This window comes from Pogonomyrmex barbatus, unplaced genomic scaffold (assembly GCF_055798465.1).
Source record: "Pogonomyrmex barbatus isolate J1 unplaced genomic scaffold, ASM5579846v1 scaffold19, whole genome shotgun sequence".
NCBI classification, from domain to species: Eukaryota; Metazoa; Arthropoda; class Insecta; order Hymenoptera; family Formicidae; genus Pogonomyrmex; species Pogonomyrmex barbatus.
The window spans coordinates 179,657-200,613 of NW_028297115.1; the positions used below are offsets into that span (position 1 = coordinate 179,657).

Below are 20,957 nucleotides of genomic sequence, written 5' to 3' on the forward strand. Positions count from 1 at the left end.
GATCGGTTTCCAAGATGTGCTCGTTGTTGAATTCCCGTTGTTTTGACGGAAGAATTCGACCGTTTTCTGATAACTGATAGTTTAATATGCGATTCGACGATTTACAGATTTGAAACATTTAAAGTTCCACAAATTTATCATTCTTCTTTTAATCTAATCGGAATTAGAATTGGAGATTCTTTTTTCTTCATTCATTGTTTTAAGAGTTGCTGTTGCAATTATTCGTTTGTATTTCCATAAACATTTTCACCATGTAATATTGCCAAATAACGAATTTCGAACTGAGCTTACGTAAGGGGAAATCGAGTGCAAATCGCTTTATCCTGGAATATTTAATAAGTCTTGCATCGCGAGCCTTATTGACGAAACCTTCGAACATCGCGCGGTTGCAAAAATAAAATACGGAGATGACATGGCAATTATTGGGAACGGCACGGCGTCTTTCCTTGGAAAGTTGTGTGTCGCCGAAAAGAAAAGGAAAAGGTGAGCTGCAGGCGCCTATGGCCACACACCGTAAAGCGAGAGACAGGTGTACACGGCGAAGACACAATGCACAAATATGATAACGGCGAACGAGTCGTCGTCATCGTAGGTATGTGTGCTGGTACCGTGTCCTCTATATATATATATATATATATATATATATATATATATTTTATAATTAGCCGCGGGCCCTCTCCTCGATAAATCAGCGCGCCGCCCAGGCTTAAGACTTAATTAAAAATTTAGTCAAAAACCAATTAGCAGCCACGGCGGATTAACATATTTCTAATTATCTGGCGGACACTTTCGGCCGCCTTATACCACCGGATCGACTACTTGCCATATATGAAGCCGACCTGTCGATGACTGTGCAATCTCACTCGATCGCATCCCTCGCGCGCATTTTTTTCCCGCTCTCTTTATCCCGCCTCAATATGACTCCTTATTTGAGAAGAAGTTGCGCTTGATCAGTTGGGTAACTATATTATATGCAAATTGGTTAATCGCGAAAAGTTGGTTAGATGTTTATTGGTAGCGTTGAGCCTTCTCTCTGGACTTTCCAGAGCAATTATTTAATTAATCATTTGATTGAATTAGTATTTAAAAAAATACTAAAAATAAATTTCTTTGTTCTACAACGCAGTCTAACATTTCTTATCTGCACAATAGAGTGAATGCTTCGTCGAGGGTTGAAAGACCGACGAAACGTAAATACTGAAATCTTTTATTTCGCTATAATTATACTTCCATGGATAAGTTATCATCTTACATTTATACAAGGCGCATAGGTACGTCTAGAACCACGCCACATTCGTAACGTTAGCTTTTACTGTCTATGAGCGATTCCATTTCTCTCGATTCACGATCGACACAAGCGATACATAATTTACACGCATTTGCTTGCACCACCTCCTCTCGCATAGAAAGAAAATTCAACAAGTCTAAAAGATATCGAGATTAAGTGAATTATGAACTGTACTCTTGACGATGACGAATCAATGGCTTATTTTTTATTTATATTCCTAAACAATATCACCGATGTTTCTATAAAAATATGACTAAAAACTTTTCGCGACCTAAAAGACTTTAAAAAGATAAAAAAGAAAATTTTTGATAAACACGAAGAAACGTGTTTTCGATATTAGGAATTACTTTCAGAGAAATGACTATTACATTTGGCTTTGACGTTGACTCGTTCTTTTCTTAACGCTCTCAGACTCTCGGAATTGTTTAAACGTACCTCGTACATTCACAACGCTGCACTCTCTCGACCAATCCACATTCAAAACACACCTGGAACATTTGTCAGATTCAACGCGGCCCGAATCGTTAAAATTAATTCCCGAACGATCGTTCTTTGCGATTTTCCTCATCTCGAGGGTAATCGAAGCGTCCTGTACACGTGTGTATATACATACGTACACCCATAATTACCATACGAACGCGTATTTATTTACACTATGTACACTCGTGCTTTCTCTTGAGATCAAATTTCGCGCGCCTCTCGAGGCGCCGATTTATACGTATTTCATTGTCCCAGGAAAATTTCGAAACGATTATTTCTTTTTGAGTTCCCTTTCAGGTCCTCGAACGATTGCTTCAGATTTCACGTATCGAAATTCAGGTCATCTCTACACCTCTCTGGAGATAAGCAGTTCAGATTGATGTGTCATTAGTCATTCCTAGTCAATTTCGATTTCCAACGCCAAATAGCGAGTTGCAATATCCTCGACATGTAAAAAGTTGAATTATTAAATTTAGGATAGACTAATAAATAAATGCAGCCAAAAGCTCTCAGATAATTTTCTCTCTTCGCGCGAAAGAAAGATCACTAACGAAAATTAATTTCCATATTTTACAATGCATTTTACAAATTATTTTATTAGATTTCTTTTTATTTTTCAATTTCTGGAGTTCTCAGAATCTTGAATTCTAAAATTGTTAACTCTTGCTCTCTTGAACATCCAGTTTTCAAATTTTCAATCTCTTTAGCTCTCCGAGTTCTCAAATTTTTCAGTCATCAACTCGAAGATTCTTGCTTTCTCCAGTTCTTAATACTCGATTAGTTATCCATTATTTTTCTTCAGATTGTTTCCAGAAATTTCCAGAGTTTGGATTCTTCTTCGGATCCTTGAATAAACGTGTTAATTTTCATCTCCATAAATCCTTAGCTTTCAGGTTCTTCCGCTTTCTCACAACTTTCTAGATCTTGCATCATTCCTTAGTGAGGAGCTTGTTGAGTCTTCAAATGATGACATCACGAATGACTTCGAATTACACGCGTATTATACCTTGCATATCATTATTAAGGTCGGTGCCCAGGCGGCCCCATGAACATGGCCGCCGCCGCCGCGGCATGGGTGTGCCTAGCCATGGCAGCTGCAATAAAGGGAGGCACTCCTGGGGTACCAGGCGGGCCCACCCCGGAGAACATTAGCCCCGATCCGAAACTGGGGTGCAGCAGAGGTCGCGCGGATAGTCTTAGCTTCTCTATTTCCGCTTCCTGAAGTCGCTTCGCCTTGGCCCTTCGATTTTGAAACCAGATCTTCACCTGAAACATTACAGCGTTCTCGATTAATACAACGATAACGAAACGGAACGGCTCTATATAAAACTTGTCCGCATGTCGCTTCCTCATTAATTCCTTCATGTTTCCCGTGCGACGATGTGCTTAGCTTGAGAGATGTAATGACATAGATTTTAAATACTTTTATAGCTTCGGCGTTAATACGGAGTCTCATTAGAATCGATAGTAAACTGAAATAACTTTAAACTGAAATATGAAACGAGACATATCGTTGCCAATAATAAGTTGTTCCGCATTACGATGACCATCGCAACATTATTCTACATGCAGCAGTAAAAACTGCAATACAGAAAAAGAATTAGTTTTAAATCAAAATAGATATTTTCATATATAAGCAAGAATATTATAATCTTTTTAAAAATGTTAGTCTTGATTTAAGATTAAATTTACATTGATGTAAATTTATAAGTATTAATTTTGCTCAATTCAGAATTAAAATCTTTTATATAAAAATATCTTATACTTGCAAATATAAATTCAATCAAATCCAAACTAAAATTTTTTCTAGGAAGATCAGAATATTCCTTCTTATAATTAAATATATCTTAAATATAATTCCTTTTTATATGTAAGAATCTATAATCTTGATTTAAGACTAATTTCTTTTTATGAATAGTCAAAGCTAAAAGTAGATCTCAAACAGTCGTAACAACATAATACAAATTTGTAATTTGTGAACAATTTTGTTTTTATATTATTGAAATTATTAAAATTAAGTCTGTAGCATTGAATAATGCGAAAATTCATAGATTCTATCGTTGTACTGCATTATGTACTGTATGATATACCTGCAAATATTACATAAGTGCCATTATTGGCGTTTAACACTAGTGGCACTAGGAGGTTTGCAATTGGCAAATATTAAATGTTCTATCGCGCAAGCTACTGTAAATACCCGATGACTTGCGATAAATAAAATTACGCAGTAATTTAATAATTAACGCGTCGCTGGAAGACGTGATCGGAAACAAATAAAGATTCTCTGCGTAAAACGTAGTTTACGCGGAGTCATTTAGCACGTTGTTAGACAAAACGACGTTAGCGAAACATCAGCTTCCAACAGGAAATTATCGACGTATCGAGAAATTCTCGATGTCACAAGACAGCGACACGCCTAACGTTCGAGTTACACGAACATGTCGGTTTAACATTAAATCGTATTTAATTGTCGTTTACACAGTCGTTCGCGAATTGCGTCGTTTACGCAGCTGTCACTTTGAATCGATAGTTAATTTGCGGTATTTTCGGCACGAAGATGAGAATACAGAGACTCCAAACTTCCGCATCAGTGGAGCTTTTAATGAGCGTACATTTTTTTCAATGATATGCGTGAATAGCATAATTATGTGTATACATTCAGCATTCAAGAATATTGCTAAATCGTTTTAGAAAACATCTCAATTTTGACAGATGCTTTTGAATCACTCGTGACAACTCTTGCGTCCAATTATTTTTATGTAAACGACACTGAGTCGTCAAAAGTTAATAATTTCTTTTTATTTATACTAACGGGCACGCTAAATAACATTTTTAAAAAGCTGTTTTTTTTTACATTTTTCGAAAGACTAATATCTTAAAAGTATGCTCCTACAAGATTTTGATGAAATTCGAAGTATTTCTCGAATAAGTATTTCTATCTAACGTTATAACGAAAGCATGCGCACCTAGCATCCTAAAATGATCTTTAGCATAACTTAAATTCTGCCCAACCCTACGTGTTTAAGCTACAAAAATTCCATTGACTATGTAATCTATTGTGTTCCATCGGCGATAGATTCAATATGGTAAATTCGAATGATAAGTAATTGATACTGAAACTTTAAAATCACTTTCTTTCTTTGTGGTGTTTATAATCAGAATAATTTTTGCTTTAAAGTTTCAAGAATAACTTCACAAAATGAATAATTCCAAGCGTAGGGATTTTTTTTTAATTCTTAATAAAAGTTTGTATTTTTTTTCAAACCGTCACTATTTTCTGAAAAAAATTATTTTAAAAAAGCTGCTTAATTGAAATTATTTATATGAAATTACGCTCGTAGTTTCGAAATTTTTAAGAACTTTTCATTTCCGATAACAACTTGAGTTTTCTATCTCTGATTCATGTTTTCTGATCACAGAGATCTATAATATTGTGCAATATCACATACATTTTTAGTTTCACGTACAAAAATTCTTAAAATATCTTCACAATCAATGTATCAATCAATTAATATTTTTTCTAAAACATAGTCATTTAAAAAAAAAAAAAGTTTTAAGAAACAGCTTTTTTCTGAGCCTTTATTGTAGCATATTCCCTTAAGCTTGAGAATAAAGTCAGGCATATAAAAATTAATACACTCAAGCATAATACATAAATAAAGATTAATTCCAGGTCTAAGCATTGAATAAATGCGAAAAGTACCAGCCGTTCATTCTTCTCTTTCGCCTTCAAAAAAAAAAAAAATCTCATGATAAGTTACTTCGTATGATCCTAGGGATGGATATCGCCACGGCAAGAGTGTCACGATTTGAATTGTAGACATACCTCTTTGTCCGAGGTGAATAATGAGAGAGGAGAGAGAGCACGATCGAAGGAACGGTTTGGTAACTTGAACGACACGAGGAGATGGCGGGGTAATCGTAGCTTATCTAAGCAAATGAATGCGGCGTAGCTTCATTTCGACTGATGCATTGTAACGAATGCGCAAAGTGTATCTTAGCACGCTAACCGCGCGATAACAGCCTGCCTCTCTGTGACGTACGCAGTAAAGAACCACGACAGTCCGAATAAAGCATAGGCAATATAATAATAATAATAATAATAATAATAATAATAATAATAATAATAATGATGATGATGATGATGATGATGATGATGATGATGATGATGATGATGATGATGATGATGATGATATTCATAAGAGATAAGTTTGCAATTAATCATTATCTCGAGCGTGAAGACGTATAAACATTAATTTGCGGTATAGAAGTGGCATTTAAAAGAAAGCTAATAGCATCGATTTATCATCATTTAATGAAATTAATGTAATCATATGCAATATTTATTAATTATCATGCTCGTTAATCGAGGAATGCATCATGTTTGTTGCAATATCAGCATTAAAGACCAATGTAAATATTTTTTTTCTTTTTACTTAATTTATATTATATTTATCAAACAAGTAAAAATACGTCTTCCTCGTGTATTCAACCATTAAATACGATCAACTTGTTTTAAGCTAATTTACAGCTAAGTTTTTACGCTAAGTCTTCAATAAAATTCATGATTTATTAATTTATTTCTTAGCGTACATCCTGAACAAGTTTCACCGAGGCTCGTTACGTAAAATGAGGTTTTTCTTTTAATTCTAAGAGAGTTAATTGCTCTCATGTCGTCCAGAGTCTCACCTGCGTTTCCGTGAGGTGAAGGGACGACGAGAACTCTGCTCTTTCGGCTATCGTTAGGTACTGTTTTTCGCGAAACTTTTTCTCCAGCGATAACAGCTGCTGCGTCGTGAACGGCGTTCTCGGCTTCCGGTTTGGCTTGTGCTTTCTGAGGGTGCATCGGACCGGGCCTGGTCCGGGTCCCGGCAATCTTAAGTCTCCTGAAAGCAAAGAGAAAACGTGCGTTCTGATTAGAGCTTAGACTTCCCATCCCTTTTGCGTGAATAATCTTGTATAAATAAATCCGGGATATTAAGTAAACTACCTAAGTAATTTACTTCATATATTTCAGATGCAATATTCAAGTGGAAGTTGTTACAAAACGTTGTTACAAAACGTACTTGGAAATACATCTGATTATCAGTAAAGGACGTGAGATTTCTATTAGAAAATTACTTAGTATCATTTTGTATCGTCGATTTTGCCTACTTTCATGTCGAATTAATCCGAATCGCTATTCCTCTTTGCGCCCAAAAGGAGAAGAGATAAATTAAAAGAGAATTATTCTGTTGAATTACTATTCTGCTATCTGCATCATGAGAGTAAGAGAGAGAGAGAGAGAGAGAGAGAGAGAGAGAGAGAGAGAGAGAGAGAGAGAGAGAGAGAACGTCACTAATGATATTCGCGGTTATTTGTATTCGTACTATTAAAACACCCGTCCTCGTGCACTCATCGAATGATAATTAACCTCGGCTGTGCAACGTTAGTCGTTAATTTACGAGCGCACGATGAGAGACTCGGCAAGACGTGTTTTCATAGGTTTCGCATGATGAAGCGATTAAGGGGATATGGGAGGAGAGAGAGAGAGAGAGAGAGAGAGAGAGAGAGAGAGAGAGAGAAAGAGACGGAGATAGTATGTGCGCAAATTAAATCATAAAAAATAAATCGCGCTCGAATGCGAGCGGCAAACGGCGCCTAATTATCGACCCATCATCCCGGTCTCGTGCATCCGGTGTGCATGATTATCATCGACCGTCGTTGTTTACGATCGGCTCATGTGCGTGCAATTAGTTGGTTACTGCGTAAAGTTTTGCCACCTCTTCACGGTAGCATGATTATATCGGCGTCATTCGCCGTAACTTGTCATTCGTTCGTAAATCCATTTTACCACTGACCATTCCACCTTCGTTAAGAGTCACTTAAAAATAAAAAACATTGTGAAAAATAACATATCCGTATGAGATAGAAATATATGTATATATATATATATATATATATATATAGCGAGGCTTGCGATAATGCGCAACGTTTTTATATTAGACCACATTAATTAATATCCGACGTGAGAGACGAGTATTCTTGAAGCTACAAGCACAAGAGACCAAATGAGGTATTGACACCTCTTAAAAATCGCAATCGGGCATGCCGATAACTCCTCTCATCGCGCGCGCATTCTACAATTAGACATATTATTTCCCTTATAACACACGCCGCACTATCTAGCGCCGCGTTCGAAATAAGCGCGATTCGTGCGAGGAGAGGAAGAGTAATTGATATCTGGCCGGCCCTTCGTCGGCCAGATGCGAGATTAATATCGCTCGCGACTCTGTACGGCTGCACGATTCGCGTCGTGAAAAAATATTTTCGATATTCGGCCCGACGAGACGATAACGATTTCGCGGCGACGCGACGCGACGCGCGCGTGGATTCCGAGCGCTAATTAACGTTCGACCGGCTACAAAAAAGGTATGGACCGCCGACATTGTCAAGTGGATCAGCCGAGACAACCGGTATCGCGTTTTCCATTCTTGTAGCGCCCGCCAATTGCCCGTTTCGTGCGTCGCTTGGGGAAGCCCGGCGGATTCACGCACGTGAACTGATCAATATGTTCCCCCGGGAGGCTAATTAATTTCTGCTAATTAAATGCCTGTCCGGGCGAATCCAAAGTCGCGGATCTACCACCACACCGCTTTCTTTCGCGTTTAAGGATAAGGAGTCTACGTGTGTAGCCATATGTGGGTCGTGACAACGGGAGGCGCGAACCTTTACCAAACGTATCGCTAATTATACGTTATTGCGCCTTTCAGCGATATTTTATTTTCGTATTAACATAACGGTGCTGGAAATTTGCTGCCTTGCGTCACCAAACTAATGGATTATTAATGCAGTTAACACTCGAGTTACGACGCTATTTGTTCTCGTCTCGTCAGAGCGAAGGCAGTTCTAACGCCTTCGGTGTAGCCTAATGTAAGTAAAGTGACCCCGATATGTATGTCCAAGATTGCTGAAAAAAAAAAGGATAAACGCACAAGATGCTGCTGGATTCGCGGGTAGTCAGACAATCTGTCGTTACATGTCGATGTCGCATCCATTCATGCGGTAATTTAGTGGTTTCATGTCGCTCGTCGAAGTTAACCATGCCGCGCACGTAACCGATCAATATGTTCTTCTTGACTGCTAATTAATTTCTGTTAATTACCCGATCGCTGAAACACGCACGTGATCGGCTATATCACTGTAACGGCCGCTGTCGCTGATAGATATGCAATCCGTTCACCTTCCACTCGGCGCTGTAAATTTTTAGCCAAACGCACGGCGATAAAGATTGATCCAAATCGAGATGTCGAATATATCGTGAAATCGAATAGATAATTAGAAATACAGAGATTTCGTGTGTGGCTGAACAGTAAATTACTATATTTATTATAATATCGTTTTTTTAAATTAAAATATTAAAATATTAATAAAGATTTCTCGCGCGCGAATTTATTGTTAGTAACACAGATATTAGTGGAGACACAGCTTTCGATTGCTTTCAGTTTCAATATCCGTGTATAATAAACAGCATGTAATTAGTAACGTAGGCCAGGAATATAATTTCTTCAGTTTGATTATTATATTAAGAAATAATAAAAAATAATTGGCGTCTAAAATCCTGCTCGATCGTATAGTGCCATGAGTTTATCTGTTTATCCTATATGTATATACATATATGATAAACAGATACAGATTAACTTTTTTAAATAGTAATATTTTAAATAAGTATATATATATATATACTTATTTATATAATATATATATATATATATATATATATATATATACTTATTTAAAATGTTAATATTTAAAAGGTTAATACATTTATAGTCACATTATCCGTATCATCATACATTATTGAGTGTCAACGTTTCATAAAAATTGCAGTTCACACTTCATCAGGGTGAGAAACAGCCTAATAATATTCATTACGCTTCTCGCCCTGATGAAGTGAACTGATGAATGTCCACAAAATGTCGACATTTAACAATATGTATCGTGATAACACGGATAACACCCGTAACTGCAGTATTAATCTTTTTGAAGACAGTAACCGTGCAGCCTCAAAAGTATAATATTAATATTTAATTATATCAAATTATATCGAATAAAATAGATATTGCTTCGGAGCATAATATTAAAAATTCCAAAATTTATTATTCCAAGATTAATTATCACAAGAAAATGGAACCTTTATTGTTTCGCACGCACAAGTTTACGACTAATTTAATGAAATGCAAAATTTCAAAAGGCAATTGCTTTAGTTGCGCTCTACCACTTTTATCAACAAATTCAACTGAATTTTCGGTGATGCTGAAAAGAGACGTGTTAGCCGGCAGACGGCAGCAACGGGCGTCGCGTCGGGCCGTTGGAACGGCCGAGGCGGGTAATTACGTCCATGGAATGATGAATCGTCCGAAATATTTTGTAGAACATCATTGGACGCAGGGCGGGCGTCGTTAATTCATTCCTGCGCGCGCAATCCAGATAAATGCGTGCGGGTAGCGGCGTTCGAGCGTTATAAATGACGTCCGTATTCATAATTTTCGAAAGCCGCCGCCCAGCGACGGGCCCCGGGATTATCGGCTGTACGAACCCCGGTATCGCACCCCCCCTCCCCCCCCCCCCCGGAATAACTGTCAGTGGTGAACGGTTAGTGGAAACGGGCTAATAAGCTTTTCGCTGTCTAATTTTTCAGACGTGATTTTTGTGCAGGAGATGTGATAATGCCGTTCGGAAAACGGCATATATATATATATATATATATATACACATCTGCTTTTACTGATGGAAAAATGATTGAAAATCTCGTCTGGATTATTCAACATTATCGAATAATCTCTTTTCGTTAAATTCACATTGAATTATTTTTAAGCGAGATACGATATAAAATAGATACAAATTGTTATGTTTAATTTGGGAAAAATAATTTCAAAATTTATTTTGTCAATTGCTAAAAATTGAAGCAACGATTGTTATAATATTTATTCTATAAATTTCTACATAAAATAATACACGCGTTGAAGCGATCGATCGTAAAACGAGTAAAAAATGACTCGCGTCGCTTAAGCTTCTTATTTATCGAAAATACAGGGAGGACAACAAAAGACGTGGTAATTAGCCGAGTTGCTTGTAAGCGAACAATCATCCCCGAGCAAGAGCAACTACGATAATCGTGATGGTAATAATGATGCATACCGAGCTACTCCGGCTTCCGTTCTAAGTGCTGGTAATTGGCGTCGCGTACCAATAACGGAAAGAATACGCGGAAGACAAATCGTAAGAACGTAAGGGAACGTACGGGCCGAGAGGCGAACGGTTTGTCGTTATCGTTCGCAAAAAGCTTTCGCCGAGCGACGTCGCGCAGGAAGCTGAAATGCGCTACACCAAACTTAACAGACCCCCTTAACAAGAGCGGTTTTTACCGGGCGCCTCTCGAATGCATTATATTATGGATGTCGTGAGTTATATATGACTTTATCATGCCGAACTGTTCGCGATCGCGGTTGGCCAACACGGGCCGTTGTACATCCTTCTTGATTTTTTTCCTTTCCCATCGGCGCGATATATGGAAAAAAATAAAATATTAAAAAAATATAAACTGCCTAAACCGCGCATTCTTATCAATTTCGTAATCGTATCCTCCGTAATTGATATGATCCCCTTCTTTTCTCGATTTTGCTTGTCAGTGTCGTATTGCATCGAACGTTATATTTTGAGTTAGATTTTATTACAGTTGATACAAATGACAGGAATGAGTTTCATTCAATTATGCCACTTTGAAAGATACAGGGGTCCATGTAGCACTCGAGTCACTCTTATGCGTTCCCATTAGTCGCGAGATCGCGTGTCTTTCCAATATTTTCTCGTTTCTCCGGCTACCATTCGTGCTGCTTTACATCGAGTATTATAAGCGTTACTTTCAATTATGCTGCTTTAACAGATAAGGCAAGGTAACTTAGCAGGTAACTTGCTCTTGCACGTTTATATCAATTTTATGCTTGCGTATCTTCTTAATATTCTCCCTTTCTCTTCGTCACAAACATCGCATTGTTCATTGTTATGTCACTTTGAAAAATGAGAAACATTTGGTTGTTAATTAAATTTCTTCAAGCTTTATTATAATTTTTGTTTTCACTTGTTGCAAAATTGATTCTATCTCTTGCGCAACTATGGAAAATTTTTGCAGATGTTGTCCACAATTACGTTACAGAAAACGGCAATAGAATATTTTTCAGAAATGTGTATACACAATTGATTGATTATTATTTCAAGACGATCTGTCATTCTTGTTGTATGCCTATAATTATGCCACTTTGAAAACTGAGGATCGTTTGATTAATACTTTAAGACAATTCGTCATTCTCTTCGTTAAATACTTACACTGAGAAAAATGTTTGATTGGATTAATTGGATTCTAATTGAAAACGGACAAATCAGAATTTTTTGCTTAAATCTATTAAAATTTTAATTGAGGTAACCGGAATTCTGATTGATATAATCAGAATCGTCCGATTTGTTCATTTTCAGTCAGACATTTTTCTCAGTGTACCTAGTAATAAATAACGTCGCGAATCTCGAAGTTCCCGCGAGCGAAATTATATCCGCGTGTAACGAGGAACTCGCACCGTTTCCGAGAAAGAAATCTCTAAAACCATTACGGGACTCGCGGAGAGCATAAGAGTTGACGCGCGAACAGCGTGGCCGGGGAGGAGCGAGGAGCACTCTCGTTCTTTTGCAGCCCTGTGAGTACTCGGGCACTCGAGGCGGAGTACCTCGAGAAGGAGAGCGCCGATGTGCCGATTAGTCTCTGGTGCGAGAGGTGTCGGTTACACTTTAATGAAGTATTACTTTAATTGTCCATTAGGGACGGATCCGATGTAGTAATGTTCACGAGGTTCTTTACTCACACGGCAACACGGGTCTTTGCACTTCAACGTCTTTTTCCATTAGAGGAATCTTCCACTCGCTTAGACAAATGGTGATGACTACAATTGTGGAAGAATTAATAACGCGAGGACCAACCGGGTGCATTGTCGTTGCGATCGATATCGCATTTTGATCGCGAAGATCCTCGACATTCTAGATTTCCTTTACTTCGTCACGTTTTGCGTTTGAATAAATTATAATCCAAGCTGATGTTACATATAGCAAATGTTACATAAGCAGTAATATTTTAACGATAGATGAATTGGCAAGTTGAGAATTATCGAAAATGTCAGGTGATCATTTTAAAATTTTTGCAACGAATCGTCAATTTGCTCGCTGCTTAAGTTTTATCGCTTGCTGGTTTTTTCGTGTCATTATTAGCTGTACAAAGTACATATCATTTCAATTCGTGTCTTGTTTGCAGCAATCGAATTTCCTTCGGGCGATCGCTAATCGCATGCGATTAGAGAGAGAGAGAGAGAGAGAGAGAGAGAGAGAGAGAGAGAGAGAGAGAGAGAGAGAGAGAGAGAGAGAAAGAGCAACGCCGGGTCTGCAATCGGTAATTAATAAGTCGCAACTAATTCTCTCGTTTAAGTCATCGTAAATTATTTATCAGAAGTGTTCCCAACAGTGCAGTGGCGGCATCTAATTATCGCGAGCTTGGAGCCGTCGCGGCTTTCCTTCTCGATTTATTAGCCAATTACAATCCATATATCCGCCACCGGTCATGAAACAAGATCTGTATCTCCAATCACTTTTGTACCTGTCCCGTGAATCGCGCTGCAATTGCTCTCTCTTTTCGCGGTTTCTCCTTCCTCATTAGGCAATTACGCCGGGTTTTATCTGCGCGCCCGATTTTTCATTTGCGTCGCACCCCCCTCCCCCCCCCCCCCGCTCCCCTCCCCCGTGGTCACTTTTGCTCCCATCACACCAGAGGCGATGGAAAACTTCTCTCGTCATCGCTTCGCAAGCGACCGATCGTGCGTCCTAATGGCCTAGATATACGACGATCGAACCTTCTGTGCTGATCGTTTCGTTCGAAATCGATCGCAGTGCGAACTCGAGTTCCGTGTTGTTAGTGACATTTGTGGAATAAATGCGGAAAAGGTCCGCGAGGTAATCGAGTCGCAACCCTATCCGGAAGCCGAGCGACTCGACGAGTGGAAGGAAAATTGCGGTTTTACCTGGCTGTACGTTTAAGTAAAGTACACTCGATAAGTGAGTGATGCTAACTCTTACTAAGCTCGCAGAATTAACGGCTAATGCACGCCCATAATAATTTTACGTCCACAGATGCCGTTGAGTGGCACTAAAAAGTATCTGACAGTATTGCTAGAATTATAGACAGTATAGATAGTATACGCTAGAAGTGATACGGCCAAGGTAAAGGTACTTAAGAGAAAAATGAAATTTGAAGAGAGACGCAACAATTTCTTAACTAATTAGTCGATAACTACAAGAATATTCTAATTAAGTATCAATAATAATAAAGCAGTGGTAAATTTTAATTTCCAATATTTTTGAAAAAAGATCTATCTCGTTGTTTACTAGACCGTGAGTGAAAGGAAACGCGATAATCTTGAAAGTGTAACCGCCATTTATTTGACTACTAATTTGAATTAATAGCACGGAATTCGCGTGAAGAATATGGAATTACATGCTAAAGAATACAAGGAATTATTTTAATCGACAATTTAATTAAGATAAGTCATTAGTCTTGATATTAAATATTTTTCCGCTCAAGAAGGAATTGTCAGATATCTTGTCGATATCGTGATCGTAGTGTTAAGGCCTTAGGTTTTTAAGCTTTAATCGCGATGAAGGTAAGTAACACTGGAGTACGAGCGAATTCTTTGGCACGTAAGACCGACAATGCCCGCCTACTCGCGTGATTCGCGTCACTAATGCGGAGCGTTATGAGTCTGCGTGTCATGCATTAACAGTTGCATTAAGAGAGGTTTGCGTTTTCCATCTGATCGTTGACATTGTACTCCGCAAGATCGTAAGCTAAAAAACAAATATAGCGAGACTACCATCGTAATATAGGATCGTTGAAGGCGTTTTCTAGATTGCAGGCGCAACCTGTTTTTGCAAAGATTTTTCCGTGAATAATAATAATAATAATAATAATAATAATAATAATAATAATTAAGATATTAGAATACGATTAAGTTGATAATTTCGTTCCGGCATATCATCCATATTTTTTGCGAAAAATCTAGATGACACATGACAAAGATGATAATATTTGATGTTAGTCTTTAATGGAGCGAATCATAAAATATCGACGTCGTTAAATAAAAATGTAAATTTTTCATTCGTTTAATATGCGGAACGAAATTTTATTCTGATGAACATGATAATCGATCTCAAGCACGATAATATTTTCGTTCGTATTAATCTTACCATTCGGGCTGGTGGGTCCACCGTGCGGCGTGTAAAGATGACCATGGGGATTGTGCGGATGCGGAGGTGGGGGCAGCCACGCAAACCCCGCCAGAGAATGCGGAAATCCCGCGGGGTTCCAGCCGCCGGGAGCGCCGGGTGCTCCGGCGAGATACGGCGGGCCCTGCGACGGCCTTTGCACCCCAGGATGAATCGGTTGAGGCACTACCGGGCTGGACTTCTCCTCCTTCTCCTGGCTGGCCTCCAGATCCCTCTCCAGCTCGCAGTCCGAGTCCATCACGTTCAGATCCTCGGACTGACCCACGCTCCTAATCTCGTGGTCCTCGAGGTCCAGATGATCCGTCGTCCGGTCCCCTTCCAACGAGCGATTCGCCTCGGAGTCGCTACGATCGTCGAGGATCTCTCGTCTGCTCGCGGGTGACACGGATCTTGGATTAGTGATCCTATCGATCCTGTCGTCCTCCTCCTGAATACGCTCTTGTTCTCGCTGTAGCATCGTTTCGCCGATCGCGCTCGGCGAACTGGTCGTCAATCGGTCTCTCGGCATCTCCTGATCTATTCTGATGGGAGAGGACGACTTGTCATGGCTCGTTCTAGAAAAGTCCTTCACCATGAGTATCTCCTGCCGAGCGGGTGGATGATCCTGCTCGAGCCTGTTCGAGTGATGATGGTGGTGATGATTGCCAAAACTGGCGAGCCCGTGAGGGCTCAGCCTGGCGAGCAGCTCTCTGCTCTGAAGTCTCTGCTGCTCTATCAAGAGCTCTCGATATCTCGTCTCCATCTCGAGATTCTTCTCGGTGTCCATCCTGTCGTCATTGTCTCGCTGCCTGACTGCGAAGGTGCCGCCGCCGATGGCGCTCTTCTTCGTGCCGCTCAGCAGGGCATCGACGCTGAAGCTGATCTTGCCGCTTCGCGGCTTCAGATTCGATGACGCTGACGTCGGAGTTGCCATATCGACGTCCTCGCACAAGCGATCGCTGCCGGAACCCGGGCCCGTCACCACACCTTCGCCGTTGCTCATGCCGTTCCCGGACGTGTCAACCTCTCAGATCCTCACGTCTCACGAGTCTCCAAAATGCAAATGGCGATTTTTTTTATCAATCTATCGATTTATACACGATTTATACACGAGAATTATCAGAAGATACAAATCAGATTGTTCAATCGCTTTCGCAGTGCCATGTTGAATCGTGTGTTCAATGTTCATTACACCGCTAGCAAAACAAATTCCAAACAAGTGGCGTCGCACCATAAAGTATCAGCTGACGATCGCTGCATTAGCTTCTCGCGGATGTCCGTTAAGGGACGATCGGGACGTGATACGTTGACGCGATCAAGCCGCACAGCACTTTCAGGTGACATCAGCGTCACATCGCGTCACTCCTGGACGAAATCCGCTAAACGTCAGAGAAACGTTTCCCAGCCCGCAGTCCGCCGCCTTAGTAAGTTTCGCGCTCCGTTATTCTTGGAATCCGCCGCATCGCCGCGGCATGACCCAGCCGACACGAGCGGATTCCCCCATTAGAGTCAGAAGAGTGTTCTTAAGATATCAACATGATGACCCAACTCTCTTCTCACTTCTTAACTTTTATATCTTTCGCATCCTCACCGATGCCTCAGCCGATATTCCTCACACGGCAATTTTCCTTTCGCGATCACTTTACGATCTTTTCCCTCGGACAGCGCTTGACGAATCTACATAAAAACATTTGAACTGTGAGCCTTGTGCGAAGCGCGCAGAATGAAATCTGCGCTATATAGTACTCCTTTCGTGAGGGACAACGTGACGTGGACCAACTTTACATTGACAGCTTTTACTGTCGTGACACATCTCTAGATATTGGATAAACGCGAATAATTATTTTTCACTCGTCTCGTATTTTTCTTTCGCCAATATTCTAAAGGATTCACCGGCGTTGGGTTTCCTTCGTTCTAAATTCAAATCTCTCTTCGTGACGTCGTGATGCACCTTGACGTCTCGTCTGTTCCATCATTACGAATATCGATGTCAACGTCAACAGAGCCTGTCGCTGCCATCGGCGCGTTCATCCTTGCGTTCCATGGTATCGAACGCGGACGTCGTACGATATTTAGTCTCTTCCAATGCTCCCGGATCTCGATCGAGGCACTCGGCGTTTTCGTGGACACGACGACACAGCTTTCCGCGATCAGGATGATACGCCAGGACGGTCGAGTGCGTACTCCAGCTCGAGCCGCCGCGCGACAAAAAGCACACGAGGTGGGAGTGCGGTGGTCGTCCCGAGAAAAGAAACGGCTGTCAACGATGGAGTACAAATGTAATCGGTCGTAATCTGTGTAATCTGCCGCGTGGTGACCGCCACTGCCGCGGAAACGGCACTGATTACCAGCTCGGCTGCACTCGCGGCGGAGAGCCCTGCCGAGAGGGGGGCTCTCCATTCTCCCTCTTTCTGTCTCTCTCTCCCTCCCTCTCTCTCTCTCTCTCTCTCTCTCTCTCTCTCTCTCTCTCTCTCTCTCTGTCTCTCTTTTCTCGTTCTCGGCGTCGCGGTGCCACCGCCGGGTGCGCGCCGCCCCCGCAACGCTCGCAAAACCGGTACCGTGGCCTGGGTTCGACCAATACGCGCGAGCCGACGCACATCTCGGGTGTTTCGAGAATGGGCGTTCTTCTTGGTCGGACGTGAACCAATAGCCGACAACGAGGTGGATCGAAGCTTGTATAGGGGTACCCCCTTCTTCCGGTTGTCGAGGGCCGGCAGATGGAGCCGGCTGCATCACCCGATGCCCGAGAGAGTCTCGAGGTGGTGGAGAACGAGGATGGTCGATGAAACGTGTGGCCAGTGGTGGTGGTGGTGGCGGCGGTGGTGGCGGTGGTGGTGGCGGTAGTGGTGGCGGTAGTGGTGGCGGTGGGACGAGGTGGGACCGAGCGGAACGTGACGATTCCTAATTGTCTAATTCCCGGGCGCGCAATGCGCGAATTGATTGGCAATACGGGTGCACGTGGCTGTGTGCACGGGCGCATGGCTGGGAGAGCAGCGTCCCTCCCGCGTACGCGTCCGTACGTGTACGTAAACGTAACGCGCGGCATCTCGTTCCGCTCTCGTCAGAGCGAGCGATCTAGGATTTATACCGTCGACGATACCAATGTCACTCATATTTAATTATCGGCAGAGTTGCGGCAGTACGCGTGCTGAGACTGGACACGTGACCGGATTCTTGGTTTGACAATCTGTCTTTTAAGTTGATTATTTGAGATCGAATGGTAAATGCTGGTAAATAAAAAAAAATAATTGTTTCGAGGATACGCGTTGTACTCGGAAGAAATGCTTTTCAACAAAAGTTGGATTTTACTTTGAAACAAAGCAAATAAATTATAAATATGTTAGCAAAATAATTATTGCGATTATTTTACATCTCTTCTTAAAATTATATTTAATTTATAAAATAAAATTGCTGCTGTGTTTTCAAGATAAAAAATTCAGACAGACTTTTAACTCTTGACGTTTTAATTTTCTTCAAAACAATTTTAATAGTATCCAAAAAATGGCACAACTTTTTCCTCAAATTATTATCGAGCGGGATAAATGTTATATAAATGATTAAATAAGGCAACGAGTAAAAACAAAAATGTTTGCACTTCTTACAGTGGAATAACCGTAAGATTTTCTTCCGGTAGGAGAGACGGAACGTTAACAGAACCGGCATATTGTATCTCCAGTCCAAAAGAAGGAAACACACCGAAACACACCGAAACACACCGATAGAGCGAGGGTGGGGAAGCGCTTGTAAGTAAACCAACAACACACGCGCGCGTTCTCTTCTTGCGAAGAAAGATCCTACCAGAAGACGGGAGCAAGCGGAAAAAGAGAGAATTGAGCCATCAAGTATAGAGTTTTTGTCGTTCGCCAGTTGCGAACAGGACTGAGAATGCATCGAGCAACGTACGCGCGCAACGCTGTTATCTTTTACTTTATGATCTCATTTATGATGCAAAAATTTTTACATATAAATATAATTGAAACTGTAACTGTAATGACTGAAAATACTATTCAAACTTACCTAATTAATTAATATTTGACTAATTAAAAGCTCTCTCTCTCTCTCCTTGATTTCTCTTTGGTTTCTGGACCTTATTTTTAGATATATATTGGACTTGGTGTGTAGAAACTGTTTTATGATTATAAAGTCATTTGCTGAATAATAATTAAAAATGATAATAGTAAAAAGCTATGAGATTTAAAATATTTATTAATATTTATTTATAAATTAATGAGATGTTTTTCAAGTAAACAAACTTGCAAATTTTATTGTTTTTCAATATAAATATGATATATGCTAGTTTTAATGAAAATCTTCATATTTAAATGAATCATCAAGTAAAGCTTCATGTTGTCAAATTTTTCTGATATTCTGAGACTACAGTGTCACTACACGATCAGAGATATTTTAATCGGATTGATATCGTTGATGAAGATAATAATGAGCGATAATTCTCCAGCATGTTCCACAGGATGAACCGGAGAAATCGTTTCGCCAAGCCGATTAACGAAAATCTCATTAAGATCGACATCTTCGTCAAGATGATTTTTGCCAGCTGATTGGTCGCTGATGCCACGGGGCGTACGTAATTCTCGGCGATTCTTCTCGCTCTGGATGAAGTTTATTATGCATATTACGCGCGAGAATACTTAAACGCGACGTGAAATAGAATTGCAAAGTCAATTAAGATGCGTCCGATGTCCGCCGTATCGAACCATTGACATTAATTAGACGACAAGACGACTGAAATCGTTTAACTAGCAAATAATTCAGTTTGGTAAATCGTCATGAAACCTGCGCTAAATATATATGTACGTGTAAACGAAAATATGCGTGAACTTATTTTTAATTAAATAAATTACTTTATCTAATAAAATAAAATTAAAAATAAATTATTTTTAAATTCTACCTGAGAATATTAAAAATTATAAAGTATATTACAGCAGTGTTGACAAAAATTGTTATACTTGCAAAAAAATGTAAAATTGTCAATACAATTGTCTTAACGGTAGTATAGAAAAATCTGCTCTATAAAAGAAAATTGAAATTATTTAAATATTATTATTTCCGTTGTAAAATATTACATATTTATCTAAGACATATATCCTGTAGGTTTCTAATTAACAGTTTAAATTATAAATTGTACTTTAATTTAACTAAGAAACACCGTGACGAGCGGATTGCACGAACACGCGCGCAAACCCTGGAAGAGGGATGTTTCGAGCGTTCCCCGCGATTTGCACATTAACGGGGAATAAACGACGCCGAAATACAGCGCGGACGCGCGATCGCCATAATAGGAGCACCGAGTAGTCTATTAAGCGTCCTCAAAACCAGTTAGTGAGTCGGCAATCCAGTTTAGGTACAAAATGGCTGTCGTTTAGCGAGGATTAATGGTCTCGGGAGTGCCCCGGGGCAGCATAATGGGGCAGATGCGTTCTGGATGAGGGGGAACAACCCTCTCTGATCTCTCCTCCCCGCCATTTATATCTCGACACAACCTCCGCGCGCCAACCCTGCCTTACCCCACCCCTCCTGTGGCCTCGTTATGTACACCTATCTGACTACAGGCTCCATTATGCCCTTTTTGTGATGCTCCACGTACGTCGGTATAAATACGCGATATCTGCGCACCTACATACCTACACACCTCGAAATTACAGTCCGCGACGTTATTGCGAGTAGCAGGAAATTGTGTGCCTCTTCTTTCCTATTTCGCGCGAATTAAACATTACGACACGTGAAAGATTAATAAACTCGTATACAAATTTTTATGAATAAATAATTTTACATCAGTTTTATAAAGTATTCATTAATCTCATAAATTTATTTACAATTGTAATACCAATTATTTTTA

General features: G+C 40.1%; 1 protein-coding gene and 1 long non-coding RNA gene across 4 annotated transcripts; one reads left to right on the forward strand and one right to left on the reverse strand.

The window, feature by feature from the left end:
• Positions 1-1,191: 1,191 nt before the first annotated feature.
• On the reverse strand, positions 1,192-17,466 carry Msx (homeobox protein Msx). Its single transcript, XM_011645453.2, has 3 exons — positions 15,086-17,466; positions 6,458-6,654; positions 1,192-3,034 (listed from the first exon to the last, which is right to left on the reverse strand). The coding sequence occupies exons 1-3, from the start codon at positions 16,104-16,106 to the stop codon at positions 2,789-2,791; spliced, it is 1,464 nt and encodes a 487-aa protein (XP_011643755.2). The 5' UTR covers positions 16,107-17,466; the 3' UTR covers positions 1,192-2,788.
• Positions 17,467-17,880: 414 nt separating this feature from the next.
• LOC105431329 (uncharacterized) lies at positions 17,881-19,928 on the forward strand. 3 transcript variants are annotated; one of them, XR_016138937.1, is made up of 3 exons: positions 17,881-18,323; positions 18,738-18,846; positions 19,560-19,928. It is a non-coding gene; the product is annotated as an uncharacterized LOC105431329 (long non-coding RNA). The 3 variants fall into 3 exon arrangements; XR_016138936.1 differs by having other exon boundaries at positions 17,881-18,280; XR_968291.2 differs by having other exon boundaries at positions 17,883-18,333.
• Positions 19,929-20,957: the final 1,029 nt, after the last annotated feature.